The 26,695-nt window shown below is 35.0% G+C and overlaps 1 protein-coding gene across 6 annotated transcripts in view; it reads right to left on the reverse strand.

Moving 5' to 3' along the window:
• ERBB4 (erb-b2 receptor tyrosine kinase 4) overlaps positions 1-26,695 on the reverse strand; it is a 1,283,620-nt gene that overhangs the window by 35,513 nt on the left and 1,221,412 nt on the right. For all 6 annotated transcript variants that reach the window (XM_061383869.1, XM_061383859.1, XM_061383854.1 and 3 more), the window contains 5 exons: positions 18,023-18,178; positions 15,172-15,247; positions 11,873-12,019; positions 9,721-9,818; positions 8,183-8,353 (listed from right to left, as the gene is read on the reverse strand). In XM_061383869.1, coding sequence (XP_061239853.1) covers positions 8,183-8,353; positions 9,721-9,818; positions 11,873-12,019; positions 15,172-15,247; positions 18,023-18,178 — 648 coding nt within the window. The remainder of the gene's footprint in view (positions 1-8,182; positions 8,354-9,720; positions 9,819-11,872; positions 12,020-15,171; positions 15,248-18,022; positions 18,179-26,695) is intronic.

The raw sequence follows: 26,695 nt of genomic DNA on the forward strand, positions 1-26,695 counted from the left end.
ATTGCAACCAGAGTAACCTTGTTGTATCATCACAAAATTCTCCCACTACATCATTTAGCTATGAGATGCTTCCTTAACTTGTGTCCTTAGGTTTTTCTCTTCTATAATCAATCACATAAGAAAAAAAAAAAAAAGTGGTGTATAGATGTAACCCAAAATGTTTTGGGGCGTTTTTCAATTATACATTTTCTAGAAGAAAATATAACATAATTACATAAAATAAATGATTATTTTGAAAAGCCATCCAGTGGAAAGATAGCTTTAAAACTAGAAAGTGTTTATATGTGATTCAGTTCAATCTTCTCATCACTGAAGTAAAGAAACTGAATCTGATTAAATAATATGACCGAGGCTGAAGTGTCAGAGTTCTAGAATGTGAGATTCCTGACATCCAACTTAGTTTCTTTTATCCAATTACCATTAAGGAAATGAAAAGTTTTAGTTCCATAAGTTGTAAGAAGTTCAATAGCAACTTGAATTGAGGAACCTCCTTCCCCAAGCCCCTCTGTTATTTTAGGAATATGGATCCTAAGTGGGACTATTGGAAGCTAAACTTAATTAATTATAGCTTTCACTCTTATCATTGGTAAATTATCTAACTGCTCCATATTTTAATTTCCTTGGCTCCAAAAATGGGATATATATTATTACCTACCTCATAGAGCTTTGTGAAATATTTAATTTAAAACACTACTAAGTGTAGTTAGTACTATAGTAATTGGGTTATAGTAAGAATTCAGTAAGTTTCAGTTGATATTACTATTAAAGTCAAAGTTCTGATTTCCTAAATTGTAAAGAAAAATTCAATTGAAACTCTTGTAGTTTAAATGACATTACTTTTTCTGCATTCTCATCTTGCTTTAGTTTCTACTAGCTTATACATCATTAGGAAGCATACATAGCACAGTATCAAAAACCCCCCAGGGAAGGCCGGAGATTTCTTATATTTCATTATCTTTCTTCCTTCCTTCTTTTCTTTCTCTCTTTTCTGATGGATTAGTTAAAATCTCACAGATAATTACAATGCATGTGGAAACCTTGCTAAAATATCTTCATCAAAGATATGAAATCTTAACTGATAGTAAAGTGATAGAGGTGCAAAATAAAGTTTATAGAATTATATTTTCTGAGCAGTCAATATTCAGTCCATATTCAATTATTTAGAAGCTGATCAAATTTGTGAAATACCAAACCCCTTTATCTTTCATCATCCTTCACTTTTCCTGCCTATACTTTTTTCCAGTTTTACAATTCATTTATATACCCATCCTGGAAGTAAAAGGGAAAACAAAGGAGGAAAAATGCAAATCTGTTGATTGGAAAGAAGTGAGAAAACTTTAAATTGTAATGCTAGATCTATTATGGATCACCTGATGTACCAATGTGGAGTAGCTACAATTTCTCTATCTTCCCCTGACCTGGATACTTGATGTGTTAACTGATGTGTTTTGAAAGAGACGGGACACTTAATTTTTAAAACTATTCACCACAAATGACTGAATGATCCTGCAACAATTGAAATATATCCTTCTCTGTAAAAATACACTGAAGTTTTTACATTAAATTGAACTAGTATCACTAAAACTAAAATATCTTTAGCAGCATCGTCAATTTACTAGTCACTCTTCTTCACTGCTGTTCCATTAAATGTACAACTCATGATACTAAACAACATAAATCTAGGTAACTCAAAAGAAAGAGACAAAACTTGTCCATGTAAACAGAAAAAAATTTGTGCAGAAAGTCCAAAATCATATTGAATATTGAATTTAAAATATAATGCACTATGCATTTAAATAAATATATCAAGAGAAAAGAAAGGAATAAGGGAACCTAAAACCTCTTGATAGACTGAATATATAAACAGATAATGGCAGGATCATAAATGAACCCAGCAGTCTAATTCATACCTACAGCAACATGCCCAGGAAACCATTGCTAGAATAAATAGCTCAGGAAGACAGTCAACTATGAATCAGACTTTTTCAGGAAGTTTGATTGTTATCTTTAGTCACAATCCAGGAAGCTAAGTAATAACTTCTGTTAATAATTGGCCCTAAGCGACCAGGATTTGATTAATAACTAGCAGCTTCTCTAATTTTTGTCCCCATTTTCAATTTAGAGCCAACCAGAGAAAGCCAAATATGCACCCAACTCCACAGGATGCCCTGCTTTTCATTAGCCTTTTTATTGATTCCCCAAGCCAATAGCCTTCAATCAGGGCATACCTGAAGCCTTCCTTTGTCTCCACTATAGAGGTTTCCCCTTTGGAAGAAAAGCTATGACAAACTTTTCTTCCAAGTTTTCCTTGGAAGAAAACCTATGACAAAACTAGACAGCATATCAAAAAGCAGAGACATTACTTTACAAACAAAGGTCTATATAGTCAAAGCTATGGTTTTTCCAGTAGTCATGTATGGATGTGAGAGTTGGACTATAAAGAAAGCTGAGGGCAGAAGAATTGATGCTTTTGAACTGTGGTGTTGGAGAAGACTCTTGAGAGTCCCTTGGACTGCAGTCCATCCTAAAGGAAATCAGTCCTGGGTGTTCATTGGAAGGACTAATGCTGAAGCTGAAGCTCCAATACTTTGGTCACCTTATGCGAAGAATTGACTCATTGGAAAAGACCCTGATGCTGGGAGGGATTGGGAACAGGAGGAGAAGGGGACGACAGAAGATGAGGTGGCTGGATGGCATCACTGACTCAATGGACATGAGTTTGAGTAAACTCTGGGAGTTGGTGATGGACAGGGAAACCTGGGCATGCTTCAGTCCATCGGGTCACAAAGAGTTGGACACGACTGAGCAACTGAACTGAACTGATAAAGGTTTCCCATTCTGTCCTTGTGTGCATGCTAAGTCACTTCATTCATGTCTGACTCTTTGAGACACTGTGGGCTGTATGTAGCTTGCCAGGCTCCCCTGTCCATGGGATTCTCCAGGCAAGAATACTGGAGTGGGTTGCCATGCCCTCCTCCAGGGAACTTCGGGACCCAGGGATAGAATCTGCATCTCTTATGTCTCCTGCATTGGGAGGCAGGTTCTTTACCACTAGCTCCACCTGAGAAACCAATATCTCTCCCAAAACACAAATGACAGTGGCAGACTCCCTTGCTACATAATAAGCTCTGAACAAATAGTTGGTTTCCATTTACTTCAACTTGATTGAGCACCTTCTGCAGTCCATCAATGGACCATATGCTTAGATATATTAAAAAGTCAATCTTCACAATATTCTGTGAGGAATTTTTTTGTCCCCATTTTATAGATACAGAGACCTTAAGTTCGCAGAAGTTTACCTCATGCTAAAGTAAGTGTTTTGGGTATATTATTTTGATTAAAGTCTTTGAGATAATATTAAGAGGATAGCTAACAACAATAACAAAAATATAAATTAGCTGAATATTTTCTAGCATTATTTGCCTTTATATCTATCACCTTGCTGGATAAATATCAACACTGTGTTTTTAGCTGATGCATCATTTTAAGATTATAATTTATCAAAATATATATAGAATTTGAAATAATGAAAAGCATAATAAAAATAACTTTCATAACTTATTTGCTATAAGAACCTGAAATAATCTGAAATAATTTGCTTGTCAAGCAGTGATTGTATCAATGGGTTTTTCATAGATAATGTGTAGAGAATTTTATAAAAGAATGTAATAGTTTATTATATTGACAAGGAAACAACTAAAAATAAGATTTGTGTGATTCTAAAAGAATGTAATAAGTACTTGCCTAGCACTTCAGATATGCTGCAATTTTTTAAACTGCCTAACAATCATGTAAATAGTATTGTGCTTATTTTACGAATGAAGAAGCAAAGTTGTCAAGATATTCAGAACTTTAAGCCTCTCAGCTAGTGAGCAGGGAGTCTATATTTAAAAACTGGATTACTTTTTGGTTTCAAAGTCCAACAAACATGCTCAAAAGAACCTTTGATTAAAATTCACCTTAAAATGTTCCCTTACCATGTAAGGTGGCCACAGAACCTAAAATTGAATCCACTTTTTAATGATAAAATAAGACTAGCTTTATAGGAAAGAAGGGGAAAAATGGTATTTTCACATGTTTGAAATTACCACTGAAAAAATAGAAAAATATAGATGAATAATGAGGCTTTCTAAGGCCTAAAAATAAAATGATACTTAAAAACAATTCTTTTAACAAAGACATGAAAAAGTAATATACATGAAAAAGAAGTATACAGATAACATTGTTTAAATAATAATGTGGAATAAGAAATGGTGACTAAAGGCCAAATAATTTCTCATGTGGTTTTCACTTTGTTTTACTAATTACATTAAGTTAACTCAAACCTTCATTATGAATTCCTTGCATTGAGTGTAAATTGAAATAAACAGAAAGCTGGAATTCGATAATCATTATAAAAAGAAAGATTCAAGCCCTTGGCCTTTATAACATATCATGTTAATGAAGGAAAACTATTTTCTTGAAATTTCCCTGTTTCAATAAAAGTAACGAATTTGTCATGTAAAATTACAAATGTCAATTATGATCTGACCATTTTGTTAAGTGTACAGTGGAAAAAAAGTGCCTCCTTTATATACATTAAAGATGTTGCTCCTTCTTTTAAAGAAATGTTTTATTTATTTGGCGGCACTGAACTCTTAGTTGTAGCATGTGTTATCCAACTTCCTGATCAGAGATTGAACCTAGGCCCCCTACATTGGGAATGCAGATCTTAGCCACTGGACCACCAAGAAAGTCCCAAAGATATTGCTCCTTGACATGAACAAAATACTGATATTGAGTTGACTCATTGGAAAAGACTCTGATGCTGGGAGGGATTGGGGGCAGGAGGAGAAGGGGACGACAGAGGATGAGATGGCTGGATGGCATCACTGACTTGATGGACGTGAGTCTCAGTGAACTCCGGGAGTTGGTGATGGACAGGGAGGCCTGGCGTGCTGCGATTCATGGGGTTGCAAAAGTTGGACACCACTGAGCGACTGATCTGATCTGATCAGTTGATTTAATCTTAAACTTTTTAGTTCTGTCTCCTGTCTACTGAGTTACAGACATATTTTCATATAAAGGAAAAAATACTTAAGGTCTTTATTTTTGCCTCTTTCTATTAGAAAGCATCACTAAAAACAAAGCTAGTGGAGGTGATGGAATTCCAGTTGAGCTATTTCAAATCCTGAAAGATGATGCTGTGAAAGTGCTGCACTCAATATGCCAGCAAATTTGGAAAACTCACCAGTGGCCACAGGACTGGAAAAGGTCAGTTTTCATTCCAATCCCAAAGAAAGGCAATGCCAACGAATGCTCAAACTACTGCACAATTGCACTCATCTTTCACACTAGTAAAGTAATGCTCAAAATTCTCCAAGCCAGGCTTCAGCAATACATGAACCGTGAACTTCCAGATGCTCAAGCTGGTTTTAGAAAAGGCAGAGGAACCAGAGATCAAATTGCCAACATCCACTGGATCATCAAAAAAGCAAGAGAATTCCAGAAACACATCTATTTCTGCTTTATTGACTATGCCAAAGCCTTTGACTGTGTGGATCACAATAACTGTGTGGATCACAATAAACTGTGGAAAATTCTGAAAGAGATGGGAATACCAGACCACCTGACCTGCCTCTTGAGAAACCTATATGCAGGTCAGGAAGCAACAGTTAGAACTGGACATGGAACAACAGACTAGTTCCAAATAGGAAAAGGAGTATGTCAAGGCTGTATATTGTCACCCTATTTATTTAACTTCTATGCAGAGTACATCATGAGAAATGCTGGGCTGGAAGAAGCACAAGCTGGAATCAAGATTGCCAGGAGAAATCTCAATAACCTCAGATATGCAGATGATACCACCCTTATGGCAGAAAGTGAAGAGGGAACTAAAAAGCCCCTTGAAAGATGAGAGTGAAAAAGTTGGCTTAAAGCTCAACATTCAGAAAACGAAGATCATGGCATCTGGTCCCATCACTTCATGGCAAATAGATGGGGAAACAGTGGAAACAGTGTCAGACTTTGTTTATTTGGCTCCAAAATCACTGCAGATGGTGATTGCAGCCATGAAATTCAAAGATGCTTACTCCTTGGAAGGAAAGTTATGACCAACCTAGACAGCATATTCAAAAGCAGAGACATTACTTTGCCAACAAAGGTCTGTCTAGTCAAGGCTATGGTTTTTCCTGTGGTCATGTATGGATGTGATATTGGACTGTGAAGAAAGCTGAATGCTGAAGAATTGATGCTTTTGAGCTGTGGTATTGGAGAAGACTCTTGAGAGTCCCTTGGACTGCAAGGAGATCCAACCAGTCCATCCTAAAGGAGATCAGTCCTGGGTGTTCATTAGAAGGACTGATGCTGAAGTTGAAACTCTAATACTTTGGTCACCTCATGTGAAGAATTGACTAATTGGAAAAGACCCTGATACTGGGAGGGATTGGGGGCAGGAGGAGAAGGGGACGACAGAGGATGAGATGGCTAGATGGCATCACCGACTCGATGGACATGAGTTTGAGTGAACTCTGGAAGTTGGTGATGGACAGGAGGCCTGGCGTGCTCTGATTCATGAGGTCGCAAAGAGTTGGACACGACTGAGTGACTGAACTGAACTGATAACAGACCTTATGAGGATGGAGGGGAGAAAAGGAATGGGGCAGGTTGGGAGATGGATTTTATAAGAAAATACCCAGGGAGCTTTCCAAACAATATGTAACTCAGAGGTTGAGGTTGATGCCAAGAGAAACAACTGTATTGAAGAGAACATGTTCCAATCACTTTGAAGCAATCGTATGAATAGCACAGAGAGACTGTACACATTAGGATCCTGAACTTGTACTGATTGGGTGACATCCATCAAGTCCTTAAATCTGTGACAAGTTTCTTCATATTTAAGACAGAGATAATGATATTAGAACCTCATGGGATTGTTCTAAGGATTAAGAGTAAACATGTATATGTTGACATATAGTAAGCACGAGGTTTATTACTGCTATCAGTTTGAAATAAAGTAAATGACTTTGTTTTGGAGAATGAGCAGCAAGTTGAAAGTTTTTTATGCTTACTGTGGTGGGGGTTTGGTCACTAAGTTGCGTCCAACTCTTGCATCCCCATGGACTGTGGCCCTCCTGTCTCTTCTGTCCATGGGATTTCCCAGGCAAGAATACTGGAATGAGTTTATGCTTATGGTCAAGACAAATAGGATGCTGCTTGTTCCACAAGCTATGACAATATTCTTAGAGGGAGGAGGAGATCAAAAGAAAAGAATTGCTTTCTAGAAAAAAAGTAAGCATCATGTGTATGTCTTTTCAATTGAAGAAACTTATCACAGGCTTCTCTATGCTCCATAATGGCCAATGAACACTTGATTATAACACAATCATGTTGCATTCTGTCTCTATATCTTTGTGACTTTTGTCAAAGTTGGTATATCTTGAAAGTAGTAACTATGTCAAACTTTTTGAATTTCAATCGTCTAGTAATGCAGAGGTATTCAATAAATTTTGAAGGAGTGATGAACCAATATCAAAAAATAAATGAATGAATTCGTGGACTTATAGTTTTCAGAGAAAAAAATGCTATTCACATAGAGTGGACTTAATATTTAACATGAAATGGAAATTATGTTCAGATGCTTCTTTCAAAATTTAAATCTGCATCTTAGAAATGATTCAGAAGCCCTAGCAAGATGATTGATTTAGTCCAAAGGGTTGCACAGTGTTCTGTTTCTACTTTGACCTCACAGAAAATATTTAACGTCCACTAAATAAAGAGCTATACTTGTATTGTCTCTTGACCAATAAGTCACATTATCTTATTAAGAAAAAAGGAGAAAGCCTATCTTGGGAAGAATTTTCATTTATTTATAAACACATACAGATTTATTAGTTTGAATTGGTGATAGATTTTCAAAAATTGAAATTTGTTTTAACTAAATTTAAGACCAAAAAAAAAATTTTTCTCCTTTTGAAATCTTGAAGATATTTTAGAGTTCATGTTGTATTGCCCATGCTTGCCTTTCAAAATTAACTATATGTGGCAAGTTTGGCATATCTTTTGTTGATAAAACTTGCTTTTAATTTAGGAATCACACTGATTTGAGCTATACTATTTATTTGGTAATTTTTGTGCTTGCAGAGTATTTCCATGATTTTGTTTCTCAGAAATAATATGAGAAGTGGTATGTAATACTTCTTACCCTGTTTGAGTCAATTCTTGATCTGGAAGTATAGATGGGAGGAGGGATGTTGAAAGCTTGAGGTACCAGGTATTCCTCAGCATCCATCATATCTTCTAAATCTTCTTCATCCAAGAGATTCTGAAAGAACTTGCTGTCGTTTGGACTGGGAAGCTTCATACGATCATCACCCTAAAAAATTGCCCATCAGATACACAGACAAAAATGATTCTTTCCTTCATGTTAAATATGTGAAGTTTGCAGCAAATTTATATAATATCAAAATCATTGCAAATTCATGCACTCATTAAAAAATATTTAGCACAATTACCTGCCATATAGAAGCCTATAACATATATAGATATGACAGGGAAAGATAAATAAATTAAATACAGAAAAAAATCTGATAAATGCCCATTTGAGATGAATAAAGCAGAATGCTATGGCTATTTTTAGAGAGCATAATCCATTTTAGATTTGAGAATAATGGTAGGTTTCATTGCCAAGATGGTGTTTAACTGTGACTTTAAGAGTAAATAATAAAGAAAGAGCAATGAACTTATCAATCTTTATTATATTTGGTTGGTTGATAGTGCAAAGCTATCAGGACACAAAGTATCCATGATTTGTTCTACAGCATAACATTATGAAAGTGATATCATTCAAAATCACAGCAAGCATGGAAAAGAACCTAAATGGGAATGGGAGAAACACCAAAATAATTGTTACTCTCTTACCTCAACTATTTCTTAAGTAGAATTTAAAAATTTAAGTTATAAGATATTTTTGTAAACATTTTTTAAAATCAGAGTTAATTTGGGAAAAAGTTAGATAGAAATCATTGTCTGCTAAAACGTGACTTTTATCTTCATGTCAGACTATTGATATGAAGATAAACAGTGCTCTGTTTTATTGAGAAATCTTAACTCAGTGTTATCCAGACTATTTGCTTATGGTTTATGCAAAATATTCACAACAAAATTTACTGCAAATTTAAATGATCAAATCCATTTTTTGTAGTGTTACATATAAAATGTTCTTTTGGTCTATTATTTTATCTATATATATTCATTTAAATCTGAGTTATTGTTTGGTTATAATAACCTGAGATATTATTTTTTTATTATTTTTTAAATAAACATATTTTAAAATATTTTTCTAGGAAATGAAATGTCAATATATTTAAATATCTAATTCACTGCCTTCAAACATGGACACAATGAAAATGAAAATTTATTTTCTTTTTTTTTCCAAGAGGAGATAATTATAACAATGAATGTAACTAGTAGAGTACTTCAAGGCTTGTCTGAGGATAAAGGCCTTTTTATGCACATGAATAATCATAATTATCTGACAGATCAATAGCAGAGGCACTTAAGTGCTAAGGGAAAATGCTTAGAAGCAGTTCTGACAAGCAAAAGTCATTTCACATTATGTTCTGCTTAGTTAATCAGTTTGTGAGTGGTGATATCCACAGTTCGAAAGTTCAGATATTATTACTGTTTTGTAGTGAGCTTTCCATTGTGCTCTTCTCAAAAACCTAAGTCAAAGGTACAAACCTGAATAACTAGGTATCTTTGAGGGTCTCGAGCCATCCTTGAAAATTCAGCAGCCAGTTCCTTAAATTTAGGTCTACTGTCAGCATCAATCATCCAACCTAGAAATTCACAAGCAATAAAAGTCACTATATCCACAATTAGGAAGAAGTGGGATGCAAATTTTACAAAAATATAGGTTAAGTTTGAAAAATATTATTTTAATAAAAATAACCTGAAAAACAAAGAAAACTAATGAAAGAAACAATTCAATAGGTGAGAGTCTCACAATCAGTTTACTGATATTCATAACTACATGTAATAATAACATAAGCTTTTTATCTTGTTGATATAATTTAAAATTAATTTTTTCATCATAGAAAATATAACCTAGGCTAACCATAGGAACTTAAGAAATCTCAGATCTTTTCTCATTATGTGTAAAGAGAATTTTTTAAAAAAACTTTTCTTTAATGTGTATAGAAGGTGAGATTGGAATATAATTTATCAGTTTATATCAGGAGTGACATGGATTAAAAACTTTGATTACAATGTGATACACTGGCATAAAAGTGAAGAAAAGAATCAAAAGCAACTTTCTTATGCTATTTTTTTTTCCTGGTGGGAAAAACAACTAATGCAAAGTGATTGGCAATGTTTGTTGAGCAATAGCTGTTCATTTATCTGAGTATTAGCCTTTCCAACATAAAAACACTATCAGCAATTTTCAAGGTATGTATTATTATTTAGCTGGGAGTCTAGATAAAGTGGGTCTTATCTCCCTAGGCTCTATTTAACTGATGAAATGACAAGAATAAAAGTACCGAGATTTCCTTGATTTTACTTCCAAATGACCCTTTTCTTAGACACTAAAAGTTCTAAAAGCGAGGTAAAAGTCCTTATTTGGCAAAAATGTATTCCTGAGTTTTCATTATTTTATTGGAGCTTCTAAATGAACTATCTAAATCATCTCACTGTACACGGGATCAAGTTATGTAATGCATGCATGTTTGCATACTCTCTTCCATGGATGACTACCAAACAATGTTTGACCTAATAAAGTTATAAAACTTGTTTCTCTGTTTCTCATAATTCAATCTTTATTCTTGTTATGGGAAGTCTTTGGCTGTCATTAATATTATTTGATTTTTTTTCTCTCCTAACTAAGCTCAAATGCTCTATATTTTATATGCAACCATTAAAAAAAATGTTTTTGATACCAAGATGTTAATGAGAAAATCAGTGTTTCTGGAACTCTATGGGAACAAAAAAGGTTAAATTCTCAGTGAGGTATCAGTTTCTTTCTAACTAAATATTGAGTAAATAGAACTACGCTTAGAGAAAAGGGCATGCTGATCCAAACTGAAAAGCACATTTTTTATTTCTTCCCTCACTGTCAGAATGTATCACACATGTCATGAATATAAATCTGAGTAGACCTGGGTCCAAAGTCTCATATTAATAAGATGCTTATTCACCTTCACCAGTTTGTTTCTATGCTAACCCTGTGTAAATCAAAAGGGGCAAACCCCAGATTACACAAGAAAGATTGCTGAATGCTAATCTCATTTAAATTAATTCAGAAACTCCAGAGACTTCCCTAATTCTATTTAAATTAAGAGCCTAGGCTTGCAAAACACATTTATAACACGTATGTGTCGAGACCCAGAAGGGAGGAAGAAAAATAAGAGAGTTAGATGTAAACAAATGATTTAATTGAAAAAAAGTAAATATTCACAATCTTTTTAGTTCAATATAGATTCATGCCTTTCCACTTCCCACTCTGCCTTGCTAATTTCCTGTTGATTGAGACTGGTAAACTCATTTCCATTTAATTCATCTTTTTAAATGATTAGCTTCAAGCTTCTTTTTCTTTATGTGTAGATCATTTCTTTAGTCTGCTTTTTTTCCTTTAAAGATTATTAACATTATTGTGATTAATTACATCCCTTTGAGAGAAACAAGTTGATTGTATAGAAGTGATAAGAATCAAAGTGAAATAAATAAGAAGCATAAGAATCATATAATGTTGACTTCATAGTATGAAAGCATGATACTTCTTCACATTAAAAAAATTGCAACAAACATAGGTGTTTATATTCTTTCACAATGATCTTTAGAATTTTATATTTTTCAATACACAGAAAAAATTGTGAAGATTGATTAGCAATCTTACATTTGACCATGACCATGTAAACGTCAATAGTGCAGATGGGAGGCTGAGGCAAACGTTCTCCTTTCTCTAATAAATCAGGAATTTCTCTGGTTGGAATTCCATCATAAGGTTTTCCTCCAAAGGTCATCAGTTCCCATATAGTGACTCCTAAATTAGAGATCAATTCTCACATAAGCACATCAGCAATATACTATGAGCAAACCAGCAACATGTCTGTGGCAAAAGAATGCTTTTCAGAGGGTAATTAGAAATAGTCTAATTATACTAATGTTTGTTGACCCAGTTTAAGTTTTATCACATTAGAGTCTGTAAAACAGTTTATTTACTATATACATGTGTACTGATACCAAACAAATATGATTAGGTAAAATCTGCTATTGATTAATTTTGAGATTAACATTTTTGCTATTAGAAGTCCTAAAGGTCAAGCTAGGGTTTAGAATGTTTCGGTTACAATAAATAATTGTGCCTTTCTTTTTAACTAATGTGAAGAAAACAAGTAGAATAAAACAGATTCATTTCTTTAGCACATATGAGAGACTGACTGAAGAATGATCCATATGCAAAACAAAATGCATGTAAAGTGATCATCTCCAAATTGAAAGAAATCAGTAATAGTCTATTTCTTAGATAATAACAGTATCTTGAATCACTAGAACATTCTTTCCTTGGTGAAAGCAAATACTCTAAATACTAGCTTGCAAGTAGAATAATATAATATAATATAATATAAGAATAATGATACTGATACGAACAGTAACATACACAGAGCGCCTCTGTATAATCTAATAATTAGCTAATTTAATAGTTATAGTTTTCTTAGGGGTAAAGGTTATTCAGAAATTGTACCTGCTAATACAATAGTATTAATAAGTGGATTTTAACTGATGCATATACAAATATCTTTCAATATAAAATTCATTAATGATGGTTTTTTTTCCCATTGCCATTTGTAATGAATTATTTATTCACGCTGAAGTCATTTTTAGTTTATAACAGTTATCATTGACTAATAAACATGCAAAGCTTAAAATATAAAAATATATGTAAACTTCAAATTATTCATCATAATAATATCATTAGAGATTATCTGATTTTTTGGTTAATATTTACATCTTATGGATCTTAAATATAGTATAAACATGTAAATTAGTTATGCAATTTAACTTTCAGCCTTATAAAACACTACTTGATTTTGCATACTGAAGAATGATTCATAGAACTGATGACTAAAAGTCAGTGTTCATGACGAAGGCTGAAACAAAGTAAGAAGTAGATTACTGGCTATTCATAGTGTCATATTTATAGAATATGTATTTAATGATAACATTTTATTAACTTATATTTGTAATTATAAAAGAATAGGTACTTTCACATCTCTATCAGGACTTCTATGAGTAAGATACAAGGCAACTACAAATAAAAATAACAGAAAATGCAATAAACAGAAACACATCAATATAAAAGTTGAAGTAGAAAAATCAAAACCCCCACTTCTACCAATAATATTCCAATTATATCTTTGCAGAGTTGATGACAAGATATGGTTAAACAGAGATGGCTCCATGTAGAAGAGCAATCTCAAGAAAATTAAATCAGAAACATCTTCAAAACTTACAGTTTTATCATTTGAAGATAGAAAACATATTCAATGCATATTTATTTTTATAAAAGTAAAGATGCAGCCAGGGGCAATGTTCCATGTAGATTCACTGTAAATAAGACTATGAATCTTTCTTAGCCTTTTATGACTTTTGCAACCAACTATGATATATAATAAAAATCCTAAAATGCCTTATAGATATGGATTGATGACCTCGGCTATGTTTCAAAACGGAGTTCCCTTTATCTATCTATCCATCCACCTATCTGTCCATCCATCAGATTCTGAGATATTGCAACTCAACATGAAGAATAATAGTATGACCTTAAAACAGGATTTTCTTCAAAAGATACATTTTATTATTAAAAAATGTGATTGCCCTGCCAATATTTTCTTTAATGTATATATGTATTTATTTATTCTAGAAATCATTTAAAATTTGTAGATTGTCACATTTAGTTCAGGGAAACATAAGTAGGAACAAAAAAGGGAAAGAAAAGAAAAAAATCTATTTGATATTATATAAATCTATCTTATATGTAAATCTACTTTATCATGTAATATATATGCTGATCTATACCATATAGTATATAAATGCATATGTACATGTTAATGTATCTCATGTATATTTCTATCTCATATTTAAGTGTATATGATTTATATGTAATGATATATATGTTTTTAATTTAGTCCTTTCAGCTTAATTAAGTTTTGTCAAGGGTTCCCCTGTACTTGCCTAATCTCAAACACACAACACTCTGCTTCTAAGCTGAGGAGACTACATGAGTCTTCATGAAAATTGTAACACCTCATACAGTTTACAGGTGTGGAAAGAAAAACTACCCCATAGAAATATCTTATATTTTAAAGATAATTTATACTGTTTTTAGATTAAAAATACAGGTTGTTTAATCTTCTTTCAAAAAATAAAAGCTAAGCTTAAATTTGAGTTAAATAAATCGCTTCATGCTTTCAAGACTCACCGACACATTTTCATTTAAAGAAGCACTGAGCTTTTTATTGTTAGAAGTGCTAGTTTTATACAGTTTATGTAAACTTAGAAAAGGTGTTGATTTATTCTTACTAATACTTAGTATTAGTGGACTTAAGTTTGTAAATAGCCAGACAGGCACTAAGAAGCTCATCTCAAAAACTGTTAGATGGAAATAAATAAATGTTCTAAAATTTAAAATCACTGTTCCCATTCATTTATTAATTTTCTAATGTATCTGTTTACTCCAAAAGTAGTTCATAAATTACAATTAAAGGTATAATTATAAATCATCTCTCTTATCTATCTCTCCCCTAACATTTATTGCTCTCATCCTACTGCTTTCAATAATTGGTATTTGTTGTAACAATAATCTCTATTTTCTTACTATATAACTAGATTTCAGTAAGAAAATGCTTTTTAAAAAACATTTATTAAAACATTTGAAAAACATTTATAAAAAACATTTGAAATTATGTTTTCAAAGATCTGTTGAAAATGAAGGCCATAGGAGTCTATGAAAATGTCCCTAATCTAAAACTGCTGCTTTTTGTTTTGTTTTGTTCATCAAAATGATTAGACAAGTTGCTACCAAAGCAAAGGTTATGATAGACAACTCAACTAAGACATTAATATGAGAACCAAGAAACCTAAAATGTTTATTTTTGCTTTAAAAGCCTTATAACACAAAGAAGAATTATTTACCATAGCTCCAAACGTCACTCTGATGGGTGAATTTCCTATAATGTATACACTCCAGAGCCATCCATTTAATTGGCATCTACAGAAAAATAAGAAGTGTAAGTCATATAAAAAGTCATTTCTATATTTCCTCAATATGAGTCTCTGGATTCACCTCTCTTGTATGCATAGAAAAATAGAAATGTGTTATTTTTCAAAACAGGGAGGAAATGAAATTTAATCTTAAAAAGAATTAATTAAAAATATTTATTTTTAAAACCTTCATAAACAGTAAAAAGGGAAATAGTAAGTATCACTTTCTAAGCTTCTTACTATTCAGTGATTAAGTTACTAGTTAATATTATGACACACAATATCAATTCTAAAACATCTAATACATATATTTTTAATAATGTGGTCATACTGTATTGTTTTCCCCCAAATAAGATTCCCTACATTTTCAGGAACCCTTTCCACCCTCAAATTTCAGGCCACTGATAAAATGAACTCTTTCTACACCTGTTCTCTCCCTCTCCTCTCAGATAATTTGGTCACTAAAACACCTAAAATAACGAATTCCAAAGTTAGCCTTGCTTTGTTCCCCAGCCACAAATGATCTCCCTCGACTTGGGTAGCCAGTATTGAAAATACGTACCATTTTCAAAATAGGAATTATATAAAAGAATATGAGAGGATCAGTACAAATCCATCATCACTGTAAGAAAAGCGACTCAGCTCACATACCCTGCTGCTGATGGGTCAGCAGAACAAGTTTCAACTACGAAGGGCAGTGTTATAGAGCTGGGAATATAATTAGATTCTATGGAATAAAGATAAACACTTCTACCTTGCAGTTGAAAGCTTAAAACTAAATAGGCCTTTGAAATCATGAGGTTGGCTGCTCACCAAGGTGACACCAAGGTAATTCAGTGACAGAATCATGGTATTCAGTGAAAGGGAACAGAAGACACATTGAAAGTAATTTCCCTATGGGCAAGGAGTTAACCGACTTTATGGACTACAGACACTGTTAAAGAAGTAAGTTTAAATCACAGGTGGCTTGATAAAGACTTAATGGTTACTAGGCATTTAAAGCTCTAATGAATCTTGCTTTAGACAAATCTTACAGCTGTATGTTCTCAAGACAAGTGAAGTCATGTGATTTATAGACTTCTACTTCTGTGCAGTCTTGTAGTGAATTTCAAAGCTGTGGTCTCAAATGGTTGCAGTTTGTAGTAAATAGGCAAAATAGGCTAATAAAATCAAGGAAAAGCCAGAGAAAGCTACAAAACTGAAGATTTTAAAAATATACATGTTGTGTTTTGCTTTGTGTTTGTGATAAGATTTGAATATATATAGTTTTATTTATAAGCTTTTAGTATAAAAATCAATGTTTAGCATTTGGAGGCCTGTCATTGTAAAATAATTATAATATGCATCTGGGTGACCCATGATGAGTAAAGGCAAATAATAAACATATTTACCTGACACATTAATTACTTGTTTTTGTTAGCATGCACTTATAGGTTAAGGCTGCATTTGCTTATTTTATTTGGTCTCTTCTGATGTAAGCTTATCCAGGCCAAGCTAGAGGATCCCCCACATGAAGAGGAGGTATCCTCAATAGTTGGCAAAGAATAACAAGCTAAACTGTGGGTTAATGAAGAAAGATAAGAACTGGAACTAAGGCATGGATTGAGACCCCATATGGTGAATGAGAGAGGCAGAAAGACAGCTGTCAGGCAGGGCTTGTGGGTGGAGAGTCAGAAAAGTTAGAAGAGGCAGTGGCACTATTCCTTGGGGTAGAATGGCTGACATTCTAGTGGAGGGAGTCAGAGAATACTGGGTTGACCAAAAAGTTCTTTCGCTTAGTGAATTTTTGTTATTGTTGTTGTTTAGTTGCTAAGTCATGTCTGACTCTTGGGACCTCATGGACTATAGCTCGCCAGGCTCCTCTGTCCATGGAATTTCACATGTAAGAATACTGAAGTGGGTTACCATTTCCTTCTCCAAGGGATCTTCCCAACCCAGAGATCAAACCTGAGTCTCCTGTATTGCAGGCTGATTCTTTACCACTGAGCCACCAGGGAAGTCCTGATTAGTGAATACTTTGTTCAGTAAAAGTCTTAGTGAAAATGAAAAATGTGTCTTTAATTTTTACTTAAAACAAAACGAACTTTTTGGTCAATCCAATAAATAAACTGGTACATCATATGCTACAATGAAAACAAACAAACAAAAAAACAGAGCCAGATAAGAGCAATCTGTTGCTTTTGCTACAGGAGGATTAGAAGTTAAATAGAATGTTCAACTTTCCAATATTTATGATTCTTGGTAGTAGCAAGACTTCTCTCTAGTCTGTGAGAGAGAAGTACTTCTCTGATCTCTTTGTGATAGTCTTAAATTAGTAGGATCAATGAAACAATTTATATGGCCCTGGATTAAAATGTAATCTTTAGAGTTTCTTGGGAGCTACCCACTCCCCATTAGAACTGACATAAAGACCACTTGGATCCAGACACTCATCCTATTTTAGCTACTTTTGAGAAATGGAAGTTGGTAATACATGCTATATATCTATTTTAAATATTCGATTAATATATATGTGTATGTATGTATATGTACATGTATACAACTATATGTATATATAGTTGTGTATGTATGTGTGTGTATGTATATGTGTATATACATATATAAAAAAAAAAAATATATATATATATATATTACTGTGGGTAGGACAGAAGGCAAATAGTAGAACTAAGATTTTATAATCTCTTAAACCTCAGGTTTGTTGGCTTCTTTCTATAACATATAAGGAGACAAAAGGATATTACACTATATTTTCAAGTAATATTGCTCTCAAAAAGATATTCACCTTTCCTCCATCAGCATTATACTCTTTTTCATCTCCTTCCAAGAGTCTGGCTAGTCCAAAATCCGTGATTTTCACATGGTTTGGAGATTTCACTAAGACATTACGGGCTGCCAAGTCCCGATGAACAAGCCGTCTTTCTTCCAGGTACATCATTCCCTGAAAAACACCAAATTTCCCAAAGAAGCAGTTAATGCCTTGCTTGCTTGCTTGCTAAGTCACTTCAGTCGTGCCCAACTCTGTGTGACCCCATAGACGGCAGCCCACCAGGCTCCTCCGTCCCTGGGATTCTCCAGGCAAGAACACTGGAGTGGGTTGCCATTTCCTCCTCCGATACATGAAAGTGAAAAGTGAAAGGGAAGTCGCTCAGTCGTGTCCGACTCCTCGCAACCCCATGGACTGCAGCCCACCAGGCTCCTCCGTCCATGGGATTTTCCAGGCAAAAGTACTGAAGTGGGGTGCCATTGCCTTCTCTGAGTTAATGCCTAGGGTTTTCCATTGTCAAAAAAAAAGGAGTTTCCTAGCTTTCAGGTATAAGTGCTTGATTTCTCTAAGTAATGTAAAAATTTGATAATATTTCCAAAATTAGGGAAGAGGCAGATGTTAAAAAGCAAACCACAAATAGCTTTTGGCTTTTATTCCCAAAAGCCTTATAAAAGCAGAATGGATTACCTGCATATGAGCTAATTGTTAGATCATTTTTTCCCCCCAGGTACTTTATATTCTTTTGCAAACACTTTCATTAGTGAGAATGAACGTGTCCTAATAGACTGGCTAATGGAAAGAGATGGGAATACCAGACCACCTGACCTGCCTCTTGAGAAACCTATATGCAGGTCAGGAAGCAACAGTTGGAACTGGACATGGAACAACAGACTGGTTCCAAATTAGGAAAGGAGTATGTCAAGGCTGTATATTGTCACCCTGCCTATTTAACTTATATGCAGAGTACATCATGAGAAACTCTGGGCTGGAAGAAGCACAAGCTGGAATCAAGATTGCCAGGAGAAATATCAATAACCTCACATATGCAGATGACACCATCCTTATGGCAGAAAGTGAAGAGGAACTAAAAAGCCTCTTGATGAAAGTGAAAGTGGAGAGTGAAAAAGCTGGCTTAAAGCTCAACATTCAGAAAATGAAGATCATGGCATCTGGTCCCATCATTTCATGGCAAATAGATGGGGAAACAGTGGAAACAGTGTCAGACTTTATTTTTTTGGGCTCCAAAATAACTGCAGATGGTGACTACAGCCATGAAATTAAAAGATGCTTACTCCTTGGAAGGAAAGTTATGACCAACCTAGATAGCATATTCAAAGGCAGAGACATTACTTTGCCAACAAAGGTCCGTCTAGTCAAGGCTATTGTTTTTCCAGTGGTCATGTATGGATGTGACAGTTGGACTGTAAAGAAAGCTGAGCACTGAAGAATTGATGCTTTTGAACTGTGGTGTTGGAGAAGACTCTTGAGAGTCCCTTGGACTGCAAAGAGATCCAACCAGTCCATCCTAAAGGAGATCAGTCCTGGGTGTTCATTGGAAGGACTGATGCTGAAGCTGAAACTCCAATACTTTGGCCACCTCATGTGAAGAGTTGACTCATTGGAAAAGACTCTGATGCTGGGAGGGATTGGGGGCAGGAGGAGAAGGGGATGACAGAGGATGAGATGGCTGGATGGCATCACCGACTCGATGGATGTGAGTTTGAGTGAACTCTGGGAGTTGGTGATGGACAGGGAGGCCTGGCATGCTGTGATTCATGGGGTCGCAAAGTGTCGGATACGACTGAGCGACTGAATTGAACTGAACTGAACTGAAAATGTATTTGGACTGACCCACATATTTTTGTTTTCTTCTCAATATCTTGTTTCATGTCATCTTTCCCCATACACCCACTCAAAACAAATTCAGCTATCCATACTTTTCAAAAGTATTTCATATAAAGTTTTAATGGAGGCAAAATCATCATTATAGATTCTATCAAGGCTGAGAATTATATTATTCTTATTGCGTACGTGCTAAGTCGCTTCAGTCATGTCCAAATCTCTATGACCCTATGGACTGTAACCTACCAGGCTCCTCTGTCCATTAGATTTTCTAGGCAAGAATACTGGAATCAGTTGCCATACCCTCTTCCAGGGGAATCTTCCTGACCCAGGCATCAAACCCACATCTCTTGTGTCTCCTGCATTGGCAGGCAGGTTCTTTACCACTAGTGCCAATTGGGAAGCCCTTATTCTTATTAATTATGCAAAAAATGAAATATACCCTAGGGGCATTAAAAGCCTCTAATTTAAAAATTGGTTTTGATGACATTAGTAGTCACTGTGAGAATTCACAAGTGAAAGTACATCATTTATAAAGACCTTCAAATTAGCCTTTAATATATTTTCTTCATAAAACATATATGTAATTAAAAATAAAGTGTATTGCTGATTGCCAACAAGAGATATAACTGGATCTTCCCCCAATATACACACACACATATGTATATGTACATATACACATGTACTCTTGGTTGTTGTTTAATTGTTAAGTCATGTCTGAGTGTTTTGAGACCCCATGGAGTGTAGCTTGCCAGGCTCCACTGTCCATGGGATTTCCCAGGCAAGAATACTGGAGCAGGTTGCCATTTCCTTCTTCAGGGATCTTCCTGACTCAATCATCTTGAACCCACATTGTCTGCATTGGCAGACATGTTCTTTACCACTGAGCCACCATGGAAGCCCATACACATGCATGCATATGTGTTATATGTATACATATCATGTATATTAGATTACAGACAAGTAAAAAATAATCCAGAAACAATAGTTATTCATTGTATTTCATCAATAGGGAAACCAAGAGTCATGAAACACTAGTCTAACTGAAAGGTTGAAGTAAAACTAAGGAAATGCACTCAAAGGTCTATATTAGAGTGCTCATCTTTTGTTTGAGTGAGCATATTTTTGTTGAAGAGTAAGGGAAAATTCTATATTGGAGGATTTCAGTGGTAAGAACAAATCAGAAGTGTTATAAAATGGTTGAAGCATACTCTCATGCCAATTGCAAATCAATGCTGCTGGCAGTTAACATTACAACTGCGGGATTTTGAAGGATTAATGGTTTCTGATATCAAACAAAAGCTGTGGTAAACAGACATATAAATCAGAGAGGTCAAAAAATTATGAACCGTATACTCCGTGTACTCGGTGTAGTGGAAAGAGAATATTGCTTCAAGCAGCATCATGAGCCGAGCACTATATAAATGCCCATTAAACACAACCAGGCAGATACTGCCTGATATGGTCCAATCAGTCAGCAGTTGGGTGACATCATATGTATTAGCGTTTTCTGAAATCAATCCACAACTGGGATTTATGGGAGCTTTGTCCTCTTTCCTAAACAGTGCCTTCTCCTTGATCATGCCAACTTGGAGATTTCTAGAATAAAGTGAACATGAGAACATAAAACCCCTGCATGCTTTAAAGGATTAATAAAAACAGTCATTGCCTTGGAGATAAAGTCTGTTTGATAATTTTGTCCCTGTACGAAGTGTTCACAAAAACATTCATCATTCTTTTTCTTATCATCTTCATAACAGAATATGGAAAGCATGTTAGAAAGAAGTTGATATTCAGATCCACACACAATGACAGAACACATACTATATGCCAAGTACTCTTCGAGACACCAGAAAGACAAAAGAGAGTCAGAGAAGGTTTGTGCATTAGAGGATAGAAGCTAATTAATAAAGTGGCCAGATATGGAGTAAAACTTGACCAGATCGGTGACGTGTGGAAGGCACCTAAGGAGAGCTGTATTTTGAGGACCATCTGTTGTATAGTCTAGCAAGTGTGCATGAGCAGGGAGGCTTCAGAGAGGTACTATGGCCTAAGTAAAGCTTTAAGGATGGTTGTCCACCAGTTGGACAAGGTAGGGGGAAAATTGCAGTAAGAACAAGCACAGGAGAATCAATAGCATGGCATGCTTGGACAAAGTTACATAACTTTGTATTTCTGAAGTATTATGCATATGGTGGGTGATGAGACTGAAAATAGAGTAAGAGGCTAGATCCAAGAAGGACCCTTTATAAATCATGGTAGAGAATTTGACCTTTGCATTTTATGCAGCATTCGATGTGGTGATGACCTCTTTTTTTTTTTTAAGAGGAGAGTGACACAATTATCACTGGAGCCTAAAAAATACCACCTGGTGCCAGTATAGAGGCTGGATTACATATAACTATAGCTAAAGTCAGGAGTCACTGCCACATTACAGGAGAAAAGTGAGGAGAGTGCAAAATAAAGGTTGTAAACTGACCATCCATGACCTATCCCATTTTTGTATGCCGACACTGAATGAGTTTCATAGATCTTCTTTACTTGGTTACTGGCTATGCTCTTTAAGGGCATTTGATCCCCAGTTTGCTAGGATCCTACTACTCACTATTATTTTCAAGAATTCAGTCTTTATTTGTTTATGATAGTCACCAGCTCCTATATGCATGAATGTCTGACTCTTCAAATAAACTAGGCCAGAAGGAACTAGGGAGAGAACAATTTCAGGGTACACTGATAAAATAACCATCCTTGGTAAATAACTGTACAATGATGAAGAGAGTAAATTGAGAATAAGCCTGTACTTTTGTAATTTAGGTGGATAATGATTCCTTTAACTAGATATTATCCTAATGTAAATATATGTAAGAAATATATATTCTACCAGTAGGGAACTAATATTCAACAAGAAACTTAAGATTTTAATGACACATTGAGTGTATAAGCAAAGCCCCAAAATTCCAAAAGATCTTTGAAATCCTATACATAAAGCCTCAGCAGGTGACAGACTATCCTGAACCTCAATACAATTTGTCTGTAAAAAAAAAAAATTTTATTTTCTTCAAAATAATGAGAACTAAATTCAGGAAACCAGATGGTAATCTCTACTTTTTCTCTTAGCTATCTGACCATGATTATAAGAGATAAAAACAGAAGCATCTGTCTCATTATCAAATCATCAAAATATGTTTGAATTGTTGCTTTGTAACTATGGAAGATCATCATACAAATGAACACTTTCAACTTATTAATCATGACTGCCACCTTAGTTCTAATTTCAGGTTCTGAATAAGAGTGTTGAAATCTGTGGATTTTTCACAATAGGTTTCTTCACATCACAGTCATTGGAACAAGATTTTCTTACCAGATCTCATTAGAATCACATTCTTTTCTAGATTCCTTCAAAATAAAATCACTCCTTAAACCAGAGCATGATGCAATTAAGTGGGCAGACAGTTATTAGAAATATCAGTAACAAAAATAAACCGAAGTCTCTTGAAGTTTGAAGATAATAGAGGGATATTGCTTTGGACTGCAAGGACATCCAACCAGTCCATTCTAAAGGAAATCAGTCCCGAATATTCATTGGAAGGACAGATGTTGAAACTGAAACTCCGATACTTTGGCCACCTGATGCGAAGAGCTGACTCATTGGAAAAGACCCTGATGCTGGGAAAGATTGAAGGTGGGAGGAGAAGGGGACGACAGAGGATGAGATGGTTGGATGGCATCATCGACTCAATGGAAATGAGTTTGAGTAAACTCCGGGAGTTGGTGATGGACAGGGAGGCCTGGTGTGCTTCATCCATGGGATCGCAAAGAGTCGGACACGACTGAGTGACTGAACTGAACTGAATTGCTTTGGTTGAAAAGGAACCTCTTACTCTGCCCTGTAGAAACTCCCATGTCCTTGCCCTGCCAGCTCAGGTGGACTATATAATAGGAATACTAACACTGACAACAGCCTCAGCTAATATTGACTGAGTTCTTAGAACATGGCAGGCATTAAATTAAACATGTCTACATTGGTCGGTTAACTTCTCTAGTGGCTCAGCGGTAAAGAATCTGCCTGCAGTGCAGGAGACACAGGCAGGAGATGAAGGTTTGATCCCTGGGTTGGGAAGATCACCTGAAGAAGAAAAACAGCTATCCACTCCAGTATTCTTGCCTGGGAGAGCCCCTGAACAGAGGAGCCTGGTGGACTACAGTCTATGGCATTGCAAAAGAGTTGGACACAACTGAGCACCTAAACAACATGAGACATACTACTTATACCCTATTCTAAATATGAGAAAACCCTGATAAGAGAGGTCAAGTTACTTGCTCCAAGTCATGTATCTAATGAGTGGTACAACTGGGGTTTGGTCCCTTGGTGTGGGACTCAAAGTTTGCACATTTAAGCCCACCTCCTCTCTTAATGGATCACTGGGTAGAGTAGGCATACAGAAATTAATGTACATAGTGATGTCATATAGTTTTAAAAGATCCTAGTACTTCTGCAGAAAAAATATATCATCAAATGTTTCTGTGAATTTCAGTGCATAATGAAGGTGACTGACATGTTTGCTTTTATATTTAAAACTCTGCTAAATTATAGAATTTCTTATAATTTAGCAAGAAGTTAAATTGTGTAAATTGGAAACTTAATTCTTGTTATGGTCACAGGGTATGTAGGATGGTGGAGTGGCTTTTAGCATAAATTCTGGAGTTGATTGCTTGGCTAGAATCCAGAGCGCTGCCATATTCTAGCTATGTGACTCTAATGAGTTGATTAACCTCTCTATCTCTCACCTTCTTCCTCTCTAAAACAGCCACAATAGCACCTATCACAAAGGTTGTTGCAATATCAAATAGCATGTAAAGTACTTAAGTAGTAGTAGTAGTATACGTAGTAAGTATAGAACAAACTATGTCGTTCCACTGAGAGTTATCAACAGTTCCAGTGCATAAGAATCATTTACCCTCATTCACTCGAATTGCCCATTTTAGAAAATCTGTGAGCTTCAACTAATGTATCACAGTGGGTGTTCAATAAATGTTTGCAAATGCTGATATATATACCCATAACTTCCCATCATGAATAATGTGTGGCTAAAAATTTCAGAATAATTACTGTCCAAAATATTATTTTAATAACAGTTCACCTGAGGGTGCTGTCATATAAGGAGAAGGAAACATTAGGGAATCTAATAAAAGATCTGGTGCTTTCCATAAATATATCATAGATTCAGGAATTTAGTGAAGATAAAAGTTATAAACAGAATAGGTCAAAAACTTTTCAATGCTGCAGGATGTTTTCCTTGAGTGAATAAAATAGTATATTTTCTGTACCCAAGTATTTGCCTTTTATCACTCAGCACTTAGGGATATTTTGGGTAGAGGTATTTTAAGCATGGGCTTCCCAGGTGGCTCTAGTGATAAATAACCTACCTGCCAATGCAAGAGACATAAGAGACACTGGTTCAATCCCTGGGAAGATGCCCTGAAGAAGGAAATGGCAACCCATTCCAGTATTCTTGCCTGGAGAATCCTCATGGACAGAACTGCCTGGCAGGCTACAGTCCATGGAGTCAGACATAACTGAAGCGACTTAGCACGTACCTTTTAGGGGCATTTTTTTTTCTACTCCTTGATCCAAGTGCTGCACTTCTGATTTTACTCAAACTACTCAGAATTTACTATCACTCAAACCATTCAGAACTTCACCATTTTCATATGTGCTCTGAATGCTGTAATGTGTTTTCAAAGACTTTCTATTTTGCTCCTACCTCTTAAAATATGTGTCAATAAACACAAGCTCACTGGGGAAAGTTAAATTTTACTCTTGACTTTCAGGAATGCACTTTAATACAAAATCCAAGGATAATCTTATTATAATTGAATTTAAAGTTTTAATCTCAGGTTAGAACTGACTCATATAAACTACTCTATTGGAAAAAAATCAGGGACTGACAATTTAAAAGTATTGGCGTTGATAAAGTATTGGCAATGACCTTTTTAATCTTATGATGTCTGACTCACAGCTGGCTAGAAAAAATGCATCATTATTATGCTTTAATCCAAAGTTAAAATGTATTCTTCCCAGCTGCAGGAAGCTAACGGAAGTCAAGAGAAACCAGACTATTTCTGACAATAAATATTTGCTTCCCACATATAGGCCAGGCGACAATTTCATCAAACACATGCATGGAGCTAAAATTTTTAAGCTGTAGTCAGTTCTCACAGGCATTAATCTCTGGAGTTAGCAAGAGTACATTTTTTTTCTGATTTCATTCTAATAACCTGAAGCTTTCTTAATAACAGGGAGCTTCAAGAAAGCTATCTTCAAATGAGAACTGCTCCTCTTTTCCACCCTTTCTTCTCAAAGCAATTCTATCCCTGAGCGAAAAAAGAAAAATCTAACTCTAATGCTCTCTACTGTTAGGGCAAAGGATATGAGCATGTTCAAGGGAAGAAAAATACCTTTCTGGATGAAGTGCTAACTTTATCCACATAGCGCATGGAGTGAAACTAAGGTGGCTCTGTAACTGAATCAACTAAGTCTTTTTCAACCAGCCAAAGCTGGTTCACGGTACAGTAGAAAGAACACAGAACTGAGTGTTGCAAGAAAGAAGTCCCAGACAGGCTGCTCACAAGGTTTATGGCCACAGATACTCAATTCACCTCTTCTATAAAAGTGACAAATTGGCCTAAATGATCTCTGAGGTGTCTTCTAGCTTTAAATTTTTATTCCATGATAGATGGGACTATAAAATACATCCATCTAAAATATTAAATGGTGGCCAATAATAGACACAGAGAACAGTAAAGAAAGAGGAAGAGTAGCTGTTTCACTTCAAATGTTTAGTGAGA

Source organism: Bos javanicus, chromosome 2 (assembly GCF_032452875.1).
Source record: "Bos javanicus breed banteng chromosome 2, ARS-OSU_banteng_1.0, whole genome shotgun sequence".
NCBI classification, from domain to species: Eukaryota; Metazoa; Chordata; class Mammalia; order Artiodactyla; family Bovidae; genus Bos; species Bos javanicus.